At 40.1% G+C, this 24,777-nt stretch overlaps 1 protein-coding gene across 2 annotated transcripts; it reads right to left on the bottom strand.

Moving 5' to 3' along the window:
- Window positions 1-1,183: 1,183 nt before the first annotated feature.
- Window positions 1,184-22,876, bottom strand: si:ch211-51c14.1 (protein kinase C and casein kinase substrate in neurons protein 3). 2 transcript variants are annotated; one of them, XM_087840025.1, is made up of 10 exons: window positions 22,647-22,876; window positions 18,562-18,629; window positions 12,414-12,570; window positions 12,052-12,287; window positions 8,923-9,078; window positions 7,150-7,325; window positions 6,290-6,410; window positions 6,138-6,208; window positions 5,961-6,040; window positions 1,184-4,364 (listed from the first exon to the last, which is right to left on the bottom strand). In XM_087840025.1, the coding sequence occupies exons 2-10, from the start codon at window positions 18,619-18,621 to the stop codon at window positions 4,255-4,257; spliced, it is 1,167 nt and encodes a 388-aa protein (XP_087696151.1). In that variant the 5' UTR covers window positions 18,622-18,629; window positions 22,647-22,876; the 3' UTR covers window positions 1,184-4,254. The 2 variants fall into 2 exon arrangements, with proteins under 2 accessions (XP_087696151.1, XP_087696150.1); XM_087840024.1 differs by lacking the exon at window positions 22,647-22,876 and adding an exon at window positions 22,205-22,445.
- Window positions 22,877-24,777: the final 1,901 nt, after the last annotated feature.

The following is a 24,777-nucleotide window of genomic DNA, read 5'->3' as shown; positions in this document are numbered from 1 at the left end:
GTATTGAACTGCTACACCCAATCCTGTTGTGTTCCTCCACCTGCCAAATCCAACTTTAACCTCTGATCACTGTCCTATTTTTCTGCCGCAGAAGGTAAAAGTCGCTCCATAGGCTAATTGAGCTGTTTAAAACCAAACAGCAGACATGCTTTGAAACTCTCTGCTGAACATTTGAGTACATAGAGGCTCTACAGCCTGTTTCTCTCTCCTCACTAGCTTGTGGAAAAGAAAACAAATGATTGAGTTGCATTCATCAAGTGGCTATTAAAATGAATGAATAATGATCTCGCACTGTAGCTGCTGCAAACAAAGTGTTTAGCGTCAGATTACCAGTCTGTCAGTGTTCACAGCTTCTTTTTGCTGCGCCCAAATGCCAAATTAAAACAAGATTGGAGCTTTGAAGACTTTCGTCTACTCGTGCCTTTTGTTTGCTAATGCAGCTGCTTTTCTGTGACTATCAAAATCCCAGATGAAATCCATCACAGCCCTTTTCAGCATACCTTATGCTTGGTTTTATTTGAAGTTTGCCAGTGCTGTCTGAAACGATACAAACTGTGGAAAAAGAGTGTCAGAGCTCGTGTGAGATCGTCCGTGACTAAAGATCAGTGTGTATTTGCTGCAAGCAACCAAACTGTCATCAGGTATGAACGCAGAAGGAAATTCCTACTAGGGTGACATCATTATCTCCATTACTGCTATGGAAACAGACATGCCACTATCCTCCCCTGCTTGTATTCAAGGCAAAACAGTGTGAGAGCGAAGAGTGTAACAATGCTCAGTCTTATCATTTTCACTTTTTGCTGTTGGCTAGCTTAAACATAAACATCAGGGTGAGGTAGTTTTCTTGGCTGGCGGCCATGAGCTGACGTAACGTATACATCTGCTGCAGAGGAGTCATCGAGATAAAGAGCAGCGTTTGACCTGGACACAGCTCTCTTGACATGGACACAAGACTTAAAAATGACTGTGTGAGTGTGTGTGTGTACATGTAATAACATCCACAGGGAGGACTGTGGGACTCCAGGGGGTGATGTCATAGTGATTCATAATTCTCACACACACACACACACACACACACACACACACACACACACACACACACACACACTGAATAATGACTCTTTTTCTCTGTCTCACACAACACACTTTCCATCCCACATCTAATAACACTTCTTTTGTTTGTGTAACAGGTTCGGTTTTTATTTTAAAAAGTCAGGGGATTTGAAAGGTCATACATTTACATTTACATGACAAAGAATGACACACAGCAACAGCACATATAGAGATACTATAATAGGCAAACCCAGCACGTTCCTCACTTTGGTAAAGATGCTCTCTGTGATGGGTACAATCTAATAACAGAAGATTAGATATTACAGACAGACAGAAAGACTAACTGTTCCCCAGGAGTTACCCAGAAGGAACAGTGTGACATGCTAAGAAATATTACTATTCCCCGTGACATTTTCTCCTTTTCTAAAAGCAACTTAATGCTTTTAGTCCCACAGCAAAGATCATTGTGACCCATAATGACAGATAATAGGGCTCACCTGGAGAAAGACTTCTCCTTTAACTAAAGGTGCAACATCAAAATTTTTAAATTATGAATGGACTTCATCTTTAAGCACTTTTCCTCTTTGATCTTCAAAGGCCTGCATGCACCTCATTTATGATTTTCATGATAAAGTTGCTAAACTTTGAAAGGCCTCCTAACCAGGAGGGGACTCCGAGGTTCAGTGCAACGGCAATTTCACATCTAAACCTAATATTTTCAATTACTTGTGCTGCAGAGTTGAACAAATTTGAACTTAAAATGAGGCAGCCATGCAGCCAGCAGCAGGCAGGTGAGGCGAAAAAAGGCTTTCTTGGAAACAGATTTACTTCTTGTATGCAGGTTGGGTCACATAGCTAGTTGGGCAGTTTTTCAGATCTTTACATTTGTATCTGTTTGAAGTTGTGTATATTTATCTGCTCAAATGTTTCCTATAATGAACTTTCATCTCTGTACCATAGTCGGGTCTTTATCTTACAAAATAAAAAGGGGAATTTGTTGTGATTTGGCGATATATATATATATAATAAAGCTGAACTGAACCTCTCCCACAGTTTTATGGTGTTTTACATGAGGTGGCACATTGATGTGTAAGAGGTAACTGATAGTTGTGTGAAGTCATATGCATGATCCCTGCAATCCATGTATGATTTTTTTAACATTGCAGGTTTTTATTTAAATCTACATTGCAATGTTCTTCGCAGATACTTAATGCCCAAAGTGACAATGAAAACAGCTGGAAATCTATCACAGGTAGAGGAATAAGTAGGTATAACAAACACAAATAGAAACGAAGTAGTCCTGAATAAACATAACGGGGTATTAAATAACCCCACTCAGACATTTTAGTTGCTAAAATAGCTCGAGCCCAGCCTTGCACAATGTCTTCTGTGAAAGCCCACAAGCCACTGGCTGACCCACTATCCCAAAATATGGCTTCTAATGACTGTAAAGATGTCCGGTTCATATGCTGTGTGAGTGATAATGAATAACAAAGCGTAGGAATACAAAATTTAGGGAGTGTGTAAGAATATAATGCAATGTATGCTAACAAGGCCCAGCTAGGAAGTTTTATTGTTTATGTCAGCGTGTTATTAAATCTGTTTTTCAGCCTTCATTGTATTTTGTAACAAGGAGTGAAAAATAAGTGTTTATAATAACCTGCAGTTTAATATACCTGCTTGTTTTTAATGTAATACGTGTTAACTGACCTCTAACAGTTCAGTTTAGCAGGTACAGTACTGGTGAAGAAATATTACACCATAAACTGTTTCTTAAACTGCAGCGTCATTCCAGCGCAGGGTGTTAAACTTGGACTGACTGATTGGGGTCAGTGGAAACAAACTAGTAATGATCGTGTTGCCTTCACAAAGAGTATATGGCAACCCTGACTGTGAGCATTTCCCTCACTGATGCAGAGGCTGGGCAGAAAAGGACAAGCAATAAGAATTTCAAAATGATGAACAGCTGCAAATTGATAAACAAATCTGAAGCAATATAAAAAACATTTAGTTGTGTTTTTAGCCTTGTTGGAAATATTTGGTGATTTAGCTGCTAAGTGTGTCTGTTTGTCTGCTGTAGCTGGTGCTGCTAAGGTCACATTGAGTGGATTTTAAGAGCATTTTCTCAGCTTGAGTAAGAGTGAACCAAAACTGTAAAGCTGTGAGCCGGAAAGAGTAAAACCAGCGAGGTGAAATATTAAGATATTCTCTGGATTTTCTTCTGGGTTTGCCACTGGGTTCAATCTCTATCACATACAAATAGTCAAGCAATAAATTCTTAATAGGAAAATAGTGATGAAAGCTGATTTAAGTCAACTATACGAACTAAGACAGCATTGGACTTTGTGGGGTGCGAGTGGATGCTGGTGTGGGTAACGCAGCTCACTGTTGGCTAACTGAGGGTTATACAGGATTCCTAATGACTTTCTGTTCCTTTAAACCACAAAAACAGAAGAGAAATACAGTCGACATGGCTTTCTGCATCTATTAGGCTGACTCCAACTGTACGGCTGCTTCGGAATAATTATAATCACAGTTTTAGCAACGCTTTCTTCATATATTGTGAGGCTTTGTGAGCATTTTAATCGCATGAGGCTTAAAAAACAGCTTAAAGAAAATAGCAGTCCCACACACATTTTATTCAGGGGATAAGCCGAGGGGTGGCAGGGGATGGCTGCTGTAGACTAGCCCTGTGGCCACCCCACATAACCAATAATGACACCTATTAAAGGGCTATGTACAAACATACTCATACATTCTCTGACCTGCAGTGATTTTCCATGCAGGAAAAATAAAAATCCGCGTGACGATGGATGTAATGGTCTTAGCTTGGCCACCCCTTTAAAATGTTCTGGCTACATCACTGACTCCAGCACCAAATAACTGTGCACCGTTATACTCCAGCATGTTATTTCTTTCTTTACATTAAAGCATTGTTTATTTATATGGCTTCAATACAAGTGGTCTACGCATAGTGTGTATATCAAAACATATATCAAAAGTCCTTCAAGAGATTACAAACCTGGGCACTTTTAAAAATCTCTGTATGTCAAAATCTCCATCGTCTTGTGCTGACTCGCTTCTTTGGCTAACAGCTACTTTATGTGGACTTTTACAGATTTAGTGTTTTTAGACGTTTATATATTTACTCAGGCTGTCATGGGGTATTTGATATAACAAAGATCTTTCACATTCAGGTAACTACACCACCTCCACGTAGTTGGCTGGGTAAAGCCCCTCCCACCCATCATCCTTCTTCCCTCGACACCATCCTTGGTCGTCCTCATCCTCGATCTTTAGAAACTCTTCACCTGGAGGGAGGAAGAGAAAATTAATTTCTGTATTTGTTTTTTAAAACTATTGCAACATTTTTTTAAACATCTATTCAATTCAATTCAATATTATTTATATATAACAGTCACCTCAAGGCGCTTTATATTGTAAGGTAGACCCTACAATAACACATACAGAGGAAAAACCCAAAAATCATATGACCCCCTATGAGCACTTTGGCGACAGTGGGAAGGAAAAACTCCTTTTTAACAGGAAGAAAGCTCTGGCAGAACCAGGCTCAGGGAGGGGCGGCCATCTGCTGCAAACAGTTGGGGTGAGCGAAGCCCTATAACCCTTATATTTGTTTTGTCAGGCCAGCAACCATAAAAAGAGCCTATAACAGCTCAAGCGTATATTTTATTTAACTGTAAAATCAATGATTCAAACCATTCTGCTTAGTAATTTCATGTAATAATAGTCGTAGTACATTTGAAATAAAGTTGTATAGGGGTGCTTTCAGCAAGTAAGGCACCAAAGTGCAGTTTCTCTAACGACCACTTGAGGCAGCCTTCAAAAGCTAATACCCAAAGATTCACCGATAAAGTTGCAATCGATACATAAATATGTTTCGAGCTTTATTTTCAAGCTGATATACTAAAGTCCAGAGAAGGCAAGATGGGTAAATAAGGGCAACTAATCAAAATGTACAAAAGCTTTCAAATAATCTGGGAAAACTTAAAGAGTAACAACAAAAAAAAGAGGAAGACCCTTGGGATTGAGACACAGATGAAAAGAATCACTAAAGGAAAAATTAAAAATAATGCAAGGCATGAAAGGAGCCTTCAACATATAAAAAGAAAACAACCAAAACAGAAAGATGAGATAGAGGAAGGAACTGCAAAGTATAACTGCAACAAATAGCAACCAAGACTTGAAACAAAACAATGCTGAAACTCATTACCTCATTACCGTGAACTAGAAACAGGAACCAAATAAGGCGCACTACACTAGGATAATAAAGTCGTGAAACAGGAACCCAACAATAATCAAAAACTGTGAGAAAAAGAATCTAAAAACTTAAAATCAACTTAAAACACTGAGACCAAAATACGTCGGCACTGCTGGTCTCCGTATATTTCATATACTTTTGTATACTTGGATTGTTAACGGTTATTTTTTAATGTACACTAGAAATGAATGACCTGACTCGACATTAATGTAGCTATGTGGCCTCTTTGAATGACAGCTTCAGGTCACTGAGAAAAGCTTTTCTGCTGTTGACCTTATAGGATGCAAAAACCTAACAAAGAGGGTCAGTTCTGACTGGCTACCCCATTGGAATTGAAAGTTTGCGAGCCAATGAGTGTGCGGTTTCATATGACAACTAATCCTCCACTTTGAAATATGGTATGGACTTAATTTTGTATTCAGTGTGAGCCAGAATGTGTGACTGAGCCCATACACTAGGCAGGAAAGTATTTATGTGAGCCCTGCGCCCTCTCCTCCAAATATGGTCCACATTCTGGCTCCAAAAACATGACTGCAGCCTTCAAGACAAAGCTGAGGCTTCAAAATATGAATATACAGAGAAGCGGCTGAGTTCACAGTGACGTCATTCATCTTGCAGTGTTTACCTGCTTTAAAGGACAGCTCATCTGTCTCCTGGCCGACGTAATCATACAGAGCTCTTACTCTCACTCCCCCGATCATCACGCTAGCAGTGGAAAAGAGAGAAGAAAGAGATTAATCTTTGTTTGCTTCAAAAAAAGCTCGACAACATTAACAGTTCCCGTTCGGAATAATATCCTCACCTCTTCTCTATTGTTCCTGATTTTTCCACTTCTTTTTTCCCTTTTTTGCTTTTCTTTTCAGGTGTCCATTCCTGAAAAAACATTGGAATATAAGTAACATAAATAAAGTGCACAGAGTTAAACTTAAAATGCTGGAAAATAAAGGGAAATACCTGGAAGTGAGGCCAGTCAGTTGGCATGCCCGGGCCGTGGGTGTTTTTCCACCAGCGAAGGTCTTCTTGCTCATCGATGGCCATCAGTGTGTTGTGGAGCTCATTGTACACGGCCCGCACACTAAATGCCGAGAGATAAACACAAAAATCTCAAATTTGATTTTAATCTATGCTGATATGTTCCTAAAATTTTGCTGGAAGAGATCATCTCTCCTCTAATAATCCTACTTATCAAAAACAGTCGTGCTGTCTCATGTGAATTTTGGATATTTTCCACAGCTCTTTTCTCACATTTAGCTTCAGAGAGGTTCACACTGCTGGAAATACCCTGTGTCCTTTAGGTATAGTATGCCTCATAGTACTTAATAAACACCATGCTATAAGAAACCCAATGATCTGGAATATATGTTACAAATTTTATGTGTACTCTGGATACTGATGGTTATATAATTAAAAACATACTTAATTCACTTACACTGCAATCCGGGACACTTTAAGTTAAGTGTTCCCCCCAAATTAAGCAGATTAATAGTGTATATAATTTCTCTCCTCTCCCTGTGGCTTTGGCTCATTTTTATAAAGTAATTAAGTTGCCATCGTATCCAGTATTTCCTTTATTAGAGTAGAAGAGAGTCGGTGATGTGATAAAATGTAGTGGTATAGCTTTTAATTAGAGGTAAATTAAGTCAAATTATTGATTTCAACATACTTAACTCTAAAGACAGCCCGACACAAGCTGCAGGGTTCACACATAAGACGAATCTGTGCTACTTGTTTAATCAAATACATCAATCCTCTAATCAGCAGCGGCAGCAGCACCTTTTCTCAACACCGCACGCGTACAAAGCACCGTGCTTCACCTCTCATTGTTGGTAATGTCCAGGTGTTTGTGGATGGAGAGGAAAGCCTGTTTGAGAAATACAATCCTCTTGCGCTCCTCCTCCTGCGATTGGTCAAAGACGGACTCCATCTCCTCCATGTAGCGAGGAGCGTAGTTGTTCACCTCCTCCAGGACCTTCTCGTAGCGGGCACGGACCTGAAAGTATTTCAAACCAAATTGGCAAATGAAACTTGAGCGGTGGAAATCTAACTATCAAAAAAGCAAAACAAAAATTGTATTAAATGTGTGTCGAATGTCTTACACAAAACATTTCATCTCACTAAAAACATTCGAAACAAAGAACTCTGGGAAAACAGTCTTCTAAAAACAACCTTTGATAAGCTGAAGCTAGCTCGCCAAGATAAACAAAACCATTTCAAAATGATTTCACCAGGTTAAGTCAGGAGATTAACTGATATAAAAATATTAACAAAGCAAAAAATTGCAACATTTAACCTCCCATAGGCTATACAGTCATAACTGGTAATGAATTTTAAATGATATAACGCAGGTTTCCTGTGAAGTAGACATTATTCACAGTACAACAGCAGAAACCACGTCATAAACTTGTGCGAGGATATGAAGATGACTGATTTAAACCACACGAAACATTTCCAGCACTCTTGCACTCCTTGGCCGCTCCACTCGGTCCCGTTTGTATAATTTGACTGTTTTCTGCGCTGCTCTGGAGACTAACTATGCTGCTGATTGGTGCTGGCACCTGTCCATCATCCTGCCTTCCTCAATAGTTTGCTCCTTCTGTGTTTTACCTGCTGCCACTTTGATTCATCTGGCGCCGTACTCCAACCGCAGCGGGGCTAATTATTGCAGCTGCTTTAAAAGGGGCTGTCAGGCCAGGGAGCAGTCTTTTCCATGTTTGGAGTGGTTACTTGTACTTTGGTCACGTAATTTATAGTGAAGGGTTTACGCCTGATAGGTACTGATTCATCAACCTGCTTGTTTTGCTCTCCACTTGGGGTAAATTAGGAAAGGTAGCAGTACTTGCATTATTGTTCACCCCACAGTTAGATTCCTTTTATTAGAGATAGTAGTAATAAGGGTCTTTCTTTTCTCTCTAACGTTTGCTGTGGACAGGCTAGTAAGACGTGTAATTAATTTCTTTGCTTTTGATAACTAGAATACTGATATTACATACTTAGCATGTGGAGTTGCATCCACATGCCCTCTGATTTATTAGTTTAAAACCATAAAGGAACACAATAAACTACTTATGCATATACTATTATATATTGTACATATATTTATTAGTCTCAGATTTAGCCATTCTTATATTTTGCTTGTTTTATGTTATTGTATTTTTGCACGACTCTGCTGCTTGTGAAGCTCGCACACAGGAATTTCACTCGCATGTACTGTACCAATGTACCTGCACATGTGATGTGACAATAAAAGTGATTTGATTTGATTTGATTAACAGTCACTAAACCTTTTCCCTGTGGTTTATTAATGTCACTCCTCTTTCTCCTGGTAAACCAGGATTGTAACAGGCACCCTTCCACCGAGCATCAGTGGTGGGGTACGGATCTACTCATATTCCAAAGTGAGATTCCTTAACTCATCATTCATGCTTCACCTGTTTTAATTAATTAATAATTATGCAATGGTATTTTTTTTAATGCTCCGTGGCCAGACACTCCACAGTGCACGTAAGACAAAACTTACAGAAAGTTCAAGGAAACAAAATTTAAAAAATAAATGAATAAATAAGAAAGCAGTGACATGTGATGTGCACCTTCTCGGCCTCCTGTTGAGCCACTTCTCTCTCCTCCTGGATCTTCTTCTGTTTGTCTATGGAGACGTCCGGGTTTCCCTGAGCGTGTGCCTCTCGCTCTCTGGCTACCTGCTCTTTACGGCTCACTTTATGGTATGCTCTTCTTGCTTTATCCAGCTGTGGATGCAAACCAAAGCACAGACTGACTATGTGGAGTCAATGCACAATAGATAGGGATAGAAATACACCGATTACACTAACACCAGGAATCATACAATTCACTTACAGGCACTTTAGAGGCACTTAAGCTAAGATGCACCTGACTCTGAAAAGCACATTACTGAATAAATTCATTTTGAAATAGCAGCGCATTAGCTTCCTGTTTTCTAAATATAGTATTTGAATTGAGGCCATTTACTCAATGAGAAACCATCTGCGATGCCACAGTCACTTCTAGTACATATGAAAAATTGATCCCCCTAAGGGCTCGTCTTTTGAGGCAAAATTATATTTTTGATGCATGTCCCTTGCTGCTCTTATTTCACAGCAAGGTACAGATTCAAGTGGCTCATTGCATCAGAACACAAACACTCTTGAGAACTGGGTTTCTGGCAGTGGCACAAAATAAGGCTTGGGAATGTCACAGAGAAAAGGCTCCCAGAAGCGAACATTAAAATGTCATGATGACCAGAGCTGTCCGGAGTGGAGCTGTGAAGCCATGGACTGTATATAAAAGATGTATTGATGCCCTCTAGTGGTTACAGAGACTTTACATGGACTCCACTAGCACTAAGTTAGACTCCAGAGTAAACCTCCAGAGAAGCTAAGCAAAATGAAGTTAAGCACAAAGTAGCAAAAACTGTAGTTCCTCTGGTGACCACTTGAGGCTGGCTTCACGAGAGTGAGTGAATCTCCACAGACATGTTAAAATGTTCAACTAATATGCTGTGTCCCAATTCAGGGTCTGCACGCTTGAAGTACGCATTTTAAGTGCGATTACGTCACTGCCACGCGACGACGGCTGTCCCAATTCGAAGTGTACTTCAAATGCATACTCCAAATGTGCCGTCGATTTCCCCAAATATCAAGCGTGGTCCGGTGCACGCTTCGTGGTCCCATATATCCCACAATTCATAGCGCGGTGGTGGGTGTGGATAATTTTGCCGCAAAATACGGCAGGAGGGAGCGGCCGAAGAGTGAACTGTCAAAAGTAAGTACTGAATATGACGTCACTTATTTATGTGCGAATGTTTAATAACGAAGGACATTAAAACATTGCTGTTGGCCACATGTCGGCAAAGTTATGTGACATTAGTGATGTTCATACTTTCAGCGTTAACTTGGTTGTATATATATGTGTGTATATATATATATATATATATATATATATATATATATATATATATATATATATATATCATAATAATCTGACAATACTATAATATTGGCCATATTATATTTACACTACCACAGTGAGATGATTTTAGTCTCGTGACCAACATTAGCTAATTGTTATTTACTAACTAATCTTAAATGACTGTTCAGTACAGAAATGAAGCCCAACAATCATGTTTTACAGTCCTGTGGTTTCAGCCTCAGATACTCAACTAATCAAAGTGATGTCATGACAAAAATGAATGACCAACAAAACATTTTTCTCCCTCATTTCTGTCACACAAAGCTGTATGTAACGTTCCTCGCGGTTAGTATCATGGTTGCTAGGCAACCTGAACAGCGCGACGAAGGCTAGACCGTCCCATTTCACAAGCCTCTCACTTCCGCACTTCTTGTACTTATAGTACGCACCGTACGTAGTACACGTAGTGCGCGTACTTCAAGCGTGCGGTCTCTTAATTGGGACACAGCAATAGTGTGTGTTGCACCGGGGTAGTTTATCAGTTTCTGAATGCAACTTGCTAACCAAACATGCTAGCGTTCACTGATTACTTAGCACCCTTTTACTCATATAAAGTGCAACAACAACATGGCGGCTGACATTATGGCTTCAAAATGCAGAGTCCAAAACCAATGTGTAATCTCAAGATGGCTACATCCTCATTTTATATATTATCAACGGTTACACTGCTAATAAAACATGTGTGTAGCCTCTCAGGTCTGATAAATGAAGCTAATGTGGTTGCTAAATCTTTAGAAATCTAAAACAAAAACACATGACTTCAACCTCTCTGATCACTTTGGGGTTTTAACCACTAGAAAAACTCAAATAAATTGCAAAAAAATTATTAGCTACGTTTTTCTTTAGGAACAGGTGTATTGAGCACGAGAACTACACTCCACTTTTCAAAAATCAGGAAGTAAAATATTGCATCGGTGAAGCTTATTTCATTAAAGATTTAATTAAATGAAAAATTATTTCAAAATGGTAAATGGTAAATGGACTGGTTCTTATATAGCGCTTTTCTACTCTTCTGAGCACTCAAAGCGCTTTACACAACTTGTGCATTCACCCATTCACATTTTTCTAGGTGCTTTCTAAGTAACATTCATACACATTCGCACTCCGATGGATGCATTGGAGAGCAACATGGGGTGAGTATCTTGCCCAAGGATATTTGGCATGCAGACAAGGAGCAGCCTACGATCAAACCACCGACCTTCTGGTTAGTGGCTGATCTGCTCTGCCACCTGAGCTACAGCCAAATGGTCAAACTGTTGATTAAGTAACAATGTGAGTGAGTAAGATGGTAGCGGTCTTCAAAAGCCTCCAGGCTGCAAGCTTATTGTTAATTTACATATCAGTAAAAACAAATTCTTAATTTTTTAAGACTGAATTTGGGAAGAGCTTAATTAAATGTAAAATAATACAGTACGTTTTGAAACTGCTTCTAAAACAAAGTGCTCAAAGAGGCAAAAAGCATGTGTGCAGAAAAAAGAATAATAAGAACATGTTGTTCAAAGATTATCCCAATCAAAGCAGTGTGACAAATAACATCTGCCACAAGCGTCAAGACAAACAGTACTTTAGTGGCTGCCTCAGTATGTAATTTATTGCTTCACAGCATACTAAACTAACTTTAATGTGGCATTTTATATCTTTGTACGCAGCTCAGTGACTGAGATCAGACAAAAGCTTTTAATTAATATGACGATGTGTAAATACCATAAACAAATCTGGAAAAAAAATCGGACCTTTTTAAGTCGTTTGGCCCACGGCTTCTGAGCACGTGCAAACCCCGTCTCAATGTCGTGAGACTCCTTGAAACCCCCAAATAACTTCTTGTGGAAGGTGTCCTTCTGCCAGGTCCTGACCCGGTCCCCATCCTCCGACACCAGGGAGCGACAGATGGTGGCGTGTAGGGCGGCAAGCCTGTCGGCGGAGGACAGAAAACACTGCCAAGCCTTCATAAGAGAGCCGTATAGAGGACCTGAGGGAGGGAGGAGAAGATGACACACCATTAAAATTACTGTTGTATTTCAGTAATAATTGGAACATGATTTTGAAATAAGATCATTTCCATGTTCATCATATGTGTTGCGGTTACTGATCTTACTAGAGTCCACCACCGGCTTCCACTTGTTGCTCCATTCACTGAGCTGCTGGGCGTACTGCCTCTCCACGCGCGCTCTCTCTTGGAAACACGCCACTATGTCATTACAGGCCTGGAAAGCATCTTCTGTTCGCTTCGCAGTGCGCTGATAGTTCCCAGGCTGCCAGGACACAAAGAGAGAGGAAGATTTGCTTTCCACATCATAAACACATGAAGGTTAAATTGATTTGATGCTTTAAACTCTAAAGTCTTTTAATTTTTTGGCTTTAAAAATGTTCCAGTGTTCAGTGATTCAGTTTATTTTCTTTAGTTTTATTATTTCAGTGCCAGAGAATCCAAAACGATACATTTGTTCAGTGTATTCTTGGAAATATGGAAACCCAAAACTGAATAACACAAACAAAAAGATTACTCCAACTGGTATTACAAGCACACTGCTACTGTTGCTTGTTACTACTACTGCTTCTAATTTGTAATATTAGTAACATATTAAAAATAGACTAATATTATAAGTAGAAATATTAGGGCAAATATCCACTGCCTGAAGCTTCGTTTTTTATAGTAACTCAGCTTTGTTGTTTAGATTACTCAAAGCAGATCTATTATGGTCATTTCCAGCGCCATGTTTTTAATCTCGGGCTCTACTAGAGTAGCTTAGTATGGGTCACAGTTTAAAATAATCCTTATTTAACCTATGATGGATCTTGGTGCAGACCCTCAGTTAATCCTGTGTCCACCCCCTTCCCTTTAACCTAGCCGTCTTCTGATTGGCTGCCCCTCGTAAACAGAAGGTTTGAACAGCAAGTCATTTTGTCCTCAAGAAAAGGGAATTCAAATTGTGTCTAAATTGTAAATAAAATGCCGTGTATTTTAAGGGTAACTGTTTAACTACATTTAGTAGAGTTTAAACCCTTAAACCCTTGAATGGAGCCGTGGATCCTGCATGTTCAAACCTTACTGCACACTACTAACACATCAGAAGCAATTTTCCTGGCAACAACTAATAATCTATACTCAAAATGAGATTGGATTGCAATACTGTGGAAGCTCATTGAGAAGATTGAGCCCTCTCTTAACTGTTCCCTTAATGTACGACTGCTCTCAGGAACTGCAAACAAAGCAGGCTTTGTTTAAAGCCTGGCTTTAAACAAAGCCTCCAACACATCTAAAGCTCATCAAAAGCTCACTAACTACATTTTGTGTTTAAAACAATGATTTGTTTTAATGGTTTTGTGCCAGATTATTTGTTAGCCAGAAACTGTAACTTTCTGGAGGTTTGCTGTCAGTTGCTTCAGCTTTCTGCAATGCTAAGCAGACTCCAGCTGCACACATTCACTCTACATGTGTATAGTAAATATATATAGTATTGATTTCATTTAGTTAGACTTTTGCATGGGTGTGTTTCTCTAAACAATCCTCTAAATCATTGTCATAATGACGTCTTACTAAGTTCCACTGAATAATGCACAGCAGCTAAATGAAATACACCCATTACCGTCTTCCTGTTAATCGTGTTGTGCAGACGTTGGCTGCAGTTAAATCTGGGGTACAGCAGAGGGTGCTACCAAGGATAAGAGTGAATTGAGCTAAACAGCTAAAATAATTATTTCCACATGCTTCTTAATAAAATTCCAACATTTTACTTTTCACAAATAATGTATGGAAAACTGTCTGACCAGATGATGACTGCTACGTGAGACTCTTGCTGCTGTTTAATGCATGAAATCAAAATGTTGGATTCAGTAAGTGAAAGCATCCCCGTTGAAACTGAAAGTCCACATAAGTGTGATTTCTTGAATGTTTAGTATTCCTTTGTTTTGTAGTACAAAAGGCAAAAATATTAGGTAGAAATGCTACCCTTCTGTCATAGTCCTTCCACAGCTGTGATGCTCCAGCAAATCCTCCCACGTGCCACGAGTGACACTTCACTGCCACTGAGTTTCCGCTGGTAGCACAAACGCCGGCCACAGTGTGAGGCGCGGTCGAAGCCCGTCCATAAAAAGCCAGACAGAGTGAGGACAAGAGAGCAGCAGAGGCAGGGCCCTAAATGTAAAAACATCTCTGAAGCAAGTGTGTTGTTTGTGGATGTGGAATTTGGAAATCTCTGCAATTTTCCTGGCAGCTGTCATCAGCTCCTTCTCAGCCCTGACTCCTACTCTCTTTTTCACTTTCTGTCAGACTCTATCTGGTTGTCACTGACACATTTAGACAGCTGCTTCGGTGTGATTGTTCGCCATGCCGTTTTAAATTACTTGAGGCATTATAGTTGATGTAAATACCACAAAAAAGTGAACAAGACGTCCCTAAAGCCAATGTTTTACCTGTCAAACACACATGTAACTAATAACCTCAATATCGGGGCTCTGGTTACGGGTTTTGTACGTGTTGGCTCACAGACATGGCTTACTTGGATAGCTCCAAGAGACTATAGTAAAACTGTCTGCGTGCTTTCAGTGTGTCTTATACTTTTGGATACTGTAACACAGAATACGCTTCTTTACTTATTTTCTTTGGCAAATTCAGTGTAAGATGATAAGCCTCCAGAGTTACAACAACAGCCTTTGTTTCCAATGTCCAAAGTCTGTAATGGGACTTTTAATTAGTAGTTAATTAAATGCAGGGACAACAGAAAGGTCAGTTGTTGTTTGTGAAAAGTAGTGCTAGCAGCAAACATGAAACAAATATGCAGTTTTGTGCTTCAGGTAACTAAAGCAATCAACCGATGCAGGGCATCTTTTTTATAATGTGACATTTTTCTTAACTCATTTTCTCTCTTTTTCATTCTAATTGCAAACGATTTGTTTACTAATTCTGCATTTTAATGTTTCTGTTCAAGCGTAGTTTAGAGTGCTTCAAAGAGTGCTGCACGTAGAAGGACGAAGAGCCTGAATGTAAAAGTTTTTCATTGTCTGTATTAACACCCTTCAAAAAAAGCAATCAGTGTGCCTTTAATGAAACACTGTAGTTTTAAATGCTTTAATCACGAGCACTCGGAGTGTTTCACACAAGCGCCCTCCTCCTTCCTCCTCTATCCTTTCTTTCTTTTAGCCTCTGTTGTGGTTTGCACTGACTTTCCTCACTCGTCTGCGAATTAAGCAGAAACAGCTGAGGAATCCAGTTTGAGGCCAGCGGCAACGCTGCAGAGACCCAGTTGGCCAATAACCGAGGCAGATGCAAATCCGCTACCAGAGAATCAGTCCAAGCGGTATCGAAGGAAATGACTAAAGACTTCTGCTGAAAAAAAATTACCTCTCATATAAATAAATGATCGCATTCAAACTGTTAAAAGCCTGGCGAGTTTTCATTATAGAACTGCATTAGTGTTAATGTAGATGAATGGACGGGATGATGAAATTGACGTGTTCCAGATTTTATGTTTCACAACCTGCATATGTGTGTCAAGTTGAAGTATTAGCTGGTAGTAGTGTAGTAGTACCACAGTAGACGCTGCTCTGATGCTTCGTAGCTGTGATAAGGTTTTAAAGTAAATGTATAATAAGTAAAAGGTAGTGATGGCAATGGCAGTAAAAGTATTAATAAAAGATGAAATGGCATAAAAGAAACATTTCCAGACGATACTCCAAAGTGACTTTACCGCAACTCAAGCAAAGAGCAGATGACAGATTCAGGGAAAGCGAGTAAAAAATGTTTGTTTTAGAAAGGAAAAGAAAGTCTGTTACAAATTAAACTCTTAAATCTTCAGTTTTCTACTTGAAAACAAGTGAAAATGTGTTTGAAATATGTGATAATGGCATTTTCACTTTAGTAGCAGACATGCAGGTGTCACAGAATGCCCTTATTTAATATAATAAAGCATATAATAGCATATATAATCCCTTTATATAACTGTGGCAAAGGGGGGCATTAATGTTTTAAAAGGGGCACTGGGTCCAGAGATTGTTATCACTATGTATAAAGTTGAGGTGACTTTGCCAATGCAAAACCGAAAAGCTGAAGTTTGCAGTATAATGACAGGCAGGCAGCCTTTGAGCACGGCGGCAGGATGACACAGACGGGAACTGGCCTGGAAACACATCCAGCACAACAGGAGGCTTCCAAATTACAGGAGGGGAGAGATGAAAGTGGGGCAGCCAATCGAGGCCAATGGCAGACAGAGCCAATATTAAAGCGGCAGCACACTCAAATTAGACAGTCAGGCACTCTGAAGTGTTTACAGCCTTAAAATATGGTGGCAAAACTGGGCTATGACTGGTAAACAGAGTGTATGGTAGTTCACAGAGATGGGTATATGGCCGATATGCTGTGTGTACATTTAGGCTTCGGTGAGAGAGATAATGCTTAGGATTTATCTTTTCTGTTTGTGGAAACAGGTCTGTTCTACAGACTGTTTATTTTACGTTGGTGCTGTGAAATAAAAGCCACTTTTGTATCGTATATAAAAATGCAGCAGAAGGTCTAAACTTGATCCCTATTTTCCTTTTGTGCTGCAGATTTTATTCTGTACCTCTCTGATGTCTCTGTTTAGTGTGACGCTGCAGCCTGTTAAATGAGCTCGGCACTTAGCCTGCAGCCTCGTTATCACTGCACCAGGTAAAGAAACGATCTGGGACACATCCATCATTAATATATCAGCGTGTCCTAAGCGTACTGTTGTTTTCTTATGGATTAAATAAACATGTTAATTAGCAACATCTGGAGATGCTGGTGGAATAAGTGTAACAATGTAATATAACCAAGAACTTTTTAGACTTCTTCTTGATACAGTTTGCACTGAATGGACGTGTAGCCCATTTTGGAGAGGAGGTTTTGGAACAGAAAATATAGTTACATTTTTAGATGATTTTTTAACTTAATATCTTTCTTTCTTAAGATTTCATTTTGACAGTTTTGCAGGGAAGCGTAGAAAGGAAAGAGGAGGAGAGAGAGTGGACTCAGACTCTGCACTTCAGACATAAGGCAGAGACACCTGCTTAACTGAACCAGCCAAACCAGAGCCCTAAGTAAGGCCTTTCTGTCAGTACTGGGAACACCGAGGCACCATGAGATACTTTACAGCACTCGCAGCAGCAGACCCCCTGATAGCAGTCACCTTCAATCACCACAGCCAGCTGCTTTGTGTATACATGTGGACGTTTCTGTTATGGCTCGACTTCTAACATCTGTTTTAGTTGTCATTTGGAGATGTGTGCTTAAGAAAGTGTGTCACGTCCAAAGACAGAAAAAAAATGGAGAAAGCTTCAAGGTCTGAAAAGTGAAGCCAGCTTGAAGGTGCGTAAACCCGATTTCTTTTTTCATGTCCACCAGGGGGTGATGCCTGTGGCTGCAGACAGACCTCTTGTCCCATATAATTCAATGGCAAGACAGTCCTCAGAGCTGATCTCTGTAAACACTTTTCTGAGTTTATGGGCTCAGTCGGCGATTTCAGCCCAAACTGAATAAAACATTAAATCCATTTTGTTTTAGAAAGGAGGATAATCCAGGATACGCTCATGTCATCTTTGTGGTCCTGATGTAAATTCTTAACAAACAAATTAAGATGTATTAGCAGAATGCAAGCATTTCAGGGTTTTTTTTTCTCTACAAGGAGCTGCATAGAATTATTTCAGCTGTATTTTCATTTGCTACATACGGGCTGTCACTGCTGCTCCTGAGACTGAATTTCGGCCAGTTATGTTCCACAATGGGATCAACAGGAAGTGAAATGGCTCCCATAGTTCTAAGGCTAGCTGGTGGCAAGATATTAAGTATATATATCAAACAATTCTGTTAAGTCTCATGCAAAAAAAAAGAGCACAAAAAAGCAAAGAAAATAACTTTCTGTGAAAGCATTAAGTGAAATTTTTATAGGAAAAAACATTTTTTATTTGGTCCCCAGACTCAGTCCAGACAAACACATAGAATAAGTCAACGAGCCAAAAGCCTTCAGCGAGAGCTGTTAAATCCTTGCGAGGCGGTTTGGAGAGTAACTATTCATACTTAAAAATGAAAACACAGCCTTGTTTAGAAAGTCGTGTTGCCTGAACGACAAAACTCTGGACTGTTTTGGCTGCATGTTCGCTCAGACTTGAGATATGGCGGGGAGCTATCTTGTGTAGTATATCTCCCTGTCCCATCATAAGGTATAAACATGTAAACACACAAAGCCAGAGCCCCGCACACACACACACTCACACACACAGAGTACACATACCATCCAGAAGCTGCGATTGTAGGCATCCTCAAGGCTGTTTTCTGATGGCAAGGTCGACATCCTGTTTTCTGAGAAAGTAAAGAATATCTGATTAGTTTGGACTTTATTTTCTATCATGCTGCCTTTCACTGTGATCTTCATGTAGCTGCCATTATCACCTTTCATTTATTGGCTTTAGATCGTTGCAGCTGCAGTATTTGGGACAAATGTTTGAAATAATTAAGGGACACGTTTAGGCAAAATTATTTTCAGGTACAAAATGTAGATACTTCATTCTTGTTTTATCAAACATGCCCCACAGACCTAACATCACTGACACCACTCATGTTATAATGGTTACCTGATAAACTACTGGATAAAACAGGGATTTTACTTTTATAAATTTAAGCTGCAAATATTAATTTAAGCTAATTACCAGTCCACTCTGAAATGCATGTGTTGCAGATTGGCTATAATCTAATCTTTTATAAATCACCATCTCCCTCTAGATGCAGTTAATAAGGTGCAGTGTTGGGAAGGTTACTTTTAAAATGTATTCCATTACAGAATACAGAATACATGCCCCAAAATGTATCCTGTAACGTATTCTGTTAAGTTACTCAATGAGAGTAACGTATTCTGAATACTTTGGATTACTTAATATATTATCATGCTGTTTACAACTACATGAATGTACTATTGCTGTGATTTATTACTGTTACTGAAGGTCCGCGGCTCCGAACCGTAGTAAAGGGACCTCTGGCTAATACGGCGGGTTCGTGTTGGGCTCGTAGCCGAAAACTAGCTTTACTTTGTTGTCTGGGTCAACTTTGCTTGCGAGAGACAGAGAGAGGCGTTGAAAGGCTGCTCCAACGGAACTTATTGTTTTTGGAGGAAAACACGAACACGGTGTACAGTCGAGTCTTAATAGCTTACTTACAACTGGGCTCGTCAGGCTCTCTTCTTGGCTGCAGTGGTTATTATTATATTTACATGCTTCCAGCTCCCATTTTTGCTCAATGACAGCTCGTACTTTTCCTTTTTCTCCCTCCCTCGCTCACAGACACATAACGGGTATGGCAGTCCATTCTCCCTGCAGCACGGACTACACTGCCTATGATGCTACATTCTTTAGAGCTATACCTGTAGAATTCTGCCTATTAGCTTAGCAAAACAACAACAAAAAGGCCTCTCTCACCCAGGAAACACGCAGAGAGAGAGCGTCACCCTGTAACCATGGCAACCGCAACGCTGCCACCTGGAACAACAGAACGTAGCTGTCAAACAAAACCCAAACAGTCCTGACCCGCGACAATATGAAACAGGGAAGTACCGCCGTGTAATCCATTTATTTCAACAAAGTAACTGTATTCTAAATACCACCTTTTTAAACGGTAACTGTAACGGAATACAGTTACTCATATTTTGTATTTTAAATACGTAACGGCGGTGCATGTATTCCGTTACTCCCCAACACTGATAAGGTGTGACAATAGTTTAATATTACTAGTTTCTTTTTTTTCCCTTTTTTTCCCCTTTTTCTTTCCGCGGGGCGACCGTGGCTCTCAGGACAACCGTGGCTCTCAGGGCGACCATGGCTCAGGGGGTTGGGAAGCATATCTGTAACCGGAAGGTTGCCGGTTTGATCCCTGGGCTCTCTGTCCTGGTCGTTGTGTCCTTGGGCAAGACACTTTACCCTACCGCCTACTGGTGTTGGCCAGAGGGGCCGATGGCGCGATATGGCAGCCTCGCTTCTCTCAGTCTGCCCCAGGGCAGCTGTGGCTACAACTGTAGCTTGCCACCACCAGTGTGTGAATGTGAGAGTGAATGAATAGTGGCATTGTAAAGCGCTTTGGGTGCCTTGAAAAGCGCTATATAAATCCAATCCATTATTATTATTTTAAATGTAGTTATTTTTACACATTCACTGTTTTCAAGTCTTTATCTTTTACTTTTACGTATCTATTTAACAATTTCCTTGGTTACTTTTGATGGACTGTTTCTCTGTCTACTGCATTTAGCTATCCCTTTCTCCTTGTTGTGTTTTTCAGTGCTCTTACTGATAGCTCAGTGGGTGGAGATAACTCTAAATTAAATCAGCGCTTTTATATAATAATGTATTTGATCAAATTACCACTTCCCATAAATCCCTTGGCACCAACATGATTCACCACTGGCACAAGTGCTCCGGGTCGGAAATCAATTCTCTCCTGCTATTTTAGGCTCCATGACATGAAGGCATTTCATATCTGTTCAGATAAATGACTAGTTCAACACATGTCAGGACCAATGTGAGACTATACAGCAGGTGTAACACGGTGACTGAATCAAATATGGTGGCTTTGTACGCCCATCTAAGCGTTGGAAGTCGACGTGTACGGTAAATAGGACCCAGCTGGGACAGTGCAGAAGCTCTGACAACACCAGCAGACATGGACTGTCCTCTCCCAGCATTCCCAGCTTCTGAAACATGAGCTATCCAAAAATAAACAGGGGCTAAGGGTCGGCACATCCTATCACACACTCGTTTTCTTCCCATGCTGGTCGCGCTTTGCTCATTTAATATTGACCCATAAACAGCACACTTTCTTTGATCATAATCATGCTCTTAGCTGAGCGTTACTTTATGTTCATGCGGTTCTACCTCAAAAAAAGAGAAAGTTTTCCAGTTAAATATTTAAGCACACAGCAGCTTTGCTTCAAATCCTCGAAGCACCGAAAAGCTGAACTCCACCCTGACAGAGCCTTCGTGACTGGCCTGTTTTTCCTGCCTGCAGACATCTCCCCTCATGGCTCCGTTATGCTCACAATTAGATTCAATAATCTTCCCTTAACATCCTGCTGTTCACGGGGCATCACATGCTCCGCTAAGAGAATAATGTCCTGCCTCTTCCTGGCCTCAATCTGCCTCAGTTTGCTTCATCACCACCACTGAGGACTTGTAAATTACGCTACCCAGATATCTGCAAGAGGTCATGAAAACAAAGAATAACCTCTCTTTTAACCCGTTTGACCCTGACTTCCTTTCCCTCTTGCTTTCTGGCTTTCCTCAGGGTATGACCAAGTTTCCAGATAAAATGTGGGAGTGGGGGAGCTCCCGTCATGATATTAATTAATGTGACTGCACGGTTTACTACAAACTGTATACTTTTGACTACGTTTTAGAGTTGCAACCACACTACTTTTGTCAGTGTAATAGCAGATTTATGTATAAATCCCTTATAAGCTGGTAGGAAAGTAAAATCTTTAACCTCCATTCTGGGTTAGCTGTGACTGACTTGTATGCCTCTCCTCAGGTTTATCAGCCTTATGCTTCAGTTTATGTGTTTAAAAAAAAAAGAAAGAAAAGTATGCCGTGCAACTCTGTATCTACTGGGAATGTTTTATAGTGACAGACGCCTTTCAACAGTGATTTCATGACTCCTTAAATCGATTTTGAGATCCTCTAAAAATGTGGGACCGGCCTAAAGATTTAAAAACCTCCAGAAATATTTATATAAAGATGAAATAAAGTGATCCCCAGTGTCGTTTCCAGCTAGCTCACTGTGACGTCTGTGGTATTAGTGAGGCATACCCCTTTACTTCTTACTTTCTGACTTTAAATAAGCCACAAACTATGCATCACGTGGTTGCTTTTTCACACAAAAAATATACTCCTACTTACCGCCTACAAGCACAGATCTATATCCACCATGAATCCTCCAGACTTTGTATAATATGTTCGCATGTCAGATATAAAATTAGCTCCCCCTAATTCTAAAAGGTTCACGATTGATTATCAGTATCTTGCATTAACTCAGACTTCATGGATCTAAAACTCCAACTTCTTCACTTGAAAACCAAACCAGCTGAACCCAGAGCCCGTTCAAGTCCATCTGGAGCTTTGATCCAACCAAACTCTCTCACCCCTGCATGCTGAACGCACTTTTGCACACACACTCACTCCTCCCTCTGTCCCCGTTTCATCTGTCACATAACACACACACATTGCATAGAGGAAATATATAGCAACAACTGAACACAGAGCAGAAATAGGAGCGCCGTCACTCCATCTGATCTCACTGAAATGCATCCATTCAGCCATGGCAGGCTAATAGTTTCCTTACCTCTGAACGCTGGGGCCCCTCTCTCATTCACCCCCTGCTCTCTTCTTTTGTTTGCCAAGTTAAAACAGTTTTTTCTTCCCGTCTCCAGTCTGTGTGGAGTCTCTCAGGCTCTTTCCCTCTCTGTCTAGCCTTCTTTATGCTCTTCCTCACTCTCTCCAACTTTGATTTTTCCACCCCTGTTGGACAGTGTTGCTCCTGCTCTTCCCCTTTCTTTGGCCCACTGTTTGTGTCAGATGAGTTGGCTTTTTCCCCCCTCCCTTCCTCCTTCTCCTCTTGCCTCCCTCCCTCAACGTCTCTCACTCTCTCTCCTCCTCCTCTCTCAGTAAAACCGCTGCAGGAAGCGTAGTCCTCTTGTTCTTTGTCAAAGATCTACTTTGTCTTTTTCCCTTTCATTTGGTCACTTTACCTCCCTCACACCACTGTTAATGAAGTGTGGCAGAACATTGGTTTGGGGTGTTTCTTTGTGTCTGTGTGTGTGCATCTCTAAGTGAGTCAGACAATAGCTGAGTCACCCAACCAAAGTTTATGTTTGGCATGTGTGTTTGGGAGTTAATAACCCTAGTAACCACCTTTTAGAGTTTCAAAAAGAAGTACAAAGCAGCATGGCCAGATAAGGAAACTCCATCTCTCTGCGCTTGCCTTTAACCCCCCTTTTTGCTCCCCACTGTTTTCCCTTGGGATCATTTGGTAGGCCTGCTTCCACAGCTGGAGGATACATCCGGTGTGTGAATGTGCATATGTGCATGTTTATGTGTTAAAGGCAGAGCTGTTTGAGTGCAAAGCCCTCTAAAGAAGACTCACATATGCTGCTTTTGGTGACATAAAGCCTCGTGCAGTGCTGAACTCGTGAAACTTCTCCTTGCCAGAACATGCCATGTAAATAACTAGACAGCTGTACATTGCATTGCTTACACACAGCTGCAACCTGCTGTTAGGAGACAGTAATCCTATGCTGGGAGTACTATAATCAAATGTGGAAGCATAGGAGACGGATATCATGACAACACCGTGAGATCCTGTCATTAAAATGATAATAGACAGAAAATGTCAACACCTGATGTCAGATCCCACTCATACAGTACAATTGTATTCACCATGTACACTTCATATGTTTAACCCTCAAACAGCCATGATGTTTTAGTGACTAAAATGACCCAGTGTGTTAAAGTTTTGTGTTTATCATGTGCAGTTTCCCTTGTGCAAGACGTATTGCACATATCTGCAACACGGAGAGAACAAAAAAAAAAACTGTAACACTAAATCACATTTATTTAGAAATCCTTGTCTCTTCTTCTTACAAAGCAAATTTTCTTGTTTCAATAATACCACAAAATCATACTTTTAAATTTCAGGCATGTTTTCAAGTATCCTTGCATCATGTTCATCCCAAAATGCGAATGAACTGGTGACTCAGTAACACAGAAGTAAACATAGTCAGGCTGCTTTTTCATCGCCTGTTTCTTCCAATTTAATTTTTTTTTTTTTTAAATATTTTAAAATACTTTGTGCAGAAAAAAGCTCAGAATACTTATACATTAAAATATCTGAAAATCGGGACTTTAAAAGTGAGGTGCACTATGTGGAATAGTTACAAACAAATATAAATATATTTCAAAAATAGCCCAACTCCATGCTTGTGTTTGGACTGTGGGATGAAGCCAGAGAACCCAGGTAGACACTGGAAGAGCATGTAGACTTCACAACCCAAGACCTCATTCACCATAAGTCACAGACTTTGGTCTATTGTAAATGACGACTCATCCACCTGCATTGTTTTATAGTCCCAACGACTGCAGAAAACAACAGCCAACCACTGACCACATTTTGGGACCTATGAATAAAACTGCCCTCTACTGGTTACTATGGGTAACTGTACCTGCAACCCTCTGGTCTAGCCTTAACTTTAATGGTAATAAAGTATTATTATTATTATTATTATTATTATTATTATTATAGAACTGCTCCCAACAAACTGCTCCCAACAAACATAGATGTTTACATCAATGCTGTAACTGCAATAAGTATGTTAATTAACCAATTCGCACTACAACCTGGTTTGCCTCTTACGTGTAATTATTTTTATTTAATTTAATAACTGTACAGTACTCTCTGTTTATAGTAACCATTGTCC

This window comes from Neolamprologus brichardi, chromosome 4 (assembly GCF_056152115.1).
Source record: "Neolamprologus brichardi isolate AB-2024 chromosome 4, ASM5615211v1, whole genome shotgun sequence".
Classification (NCBI taxonomy): Eukaryota; Metazoa; Chordata; class Actinopteri; order Cichliformes; family Cichlidae; genus Neolamprologus; species Neolamprologus brichardi.
Note: the sequence above shows the minus strand (reverse complement) of the source record. Positions and strands in the feature narration are given on the sequence as shown.

Coding starts and splice junctions, on each gene's coding strand:
- si:ch211-51c14.1 (XM_087840025.1), bottom strand. CDS start 18,621: ATGTCGACCTTGCCATCAGAAAACAGCCTTGAGGATGCCTACAATCGC. Junction 6,411..7,149: donor GACATTACCAACAATGAGAG/GTGAAGCACGGT, acceptor CTCGGCATTTAG/TGTGCGGGCCGTGTACAATG. Junction 6,209..6,289: donor CTGACTGGCCTCACTTCCAG/GTATTTCCCTTT, acceptor ATGTTTTTTCAG/GAATGGACACCTGAAAAGAA.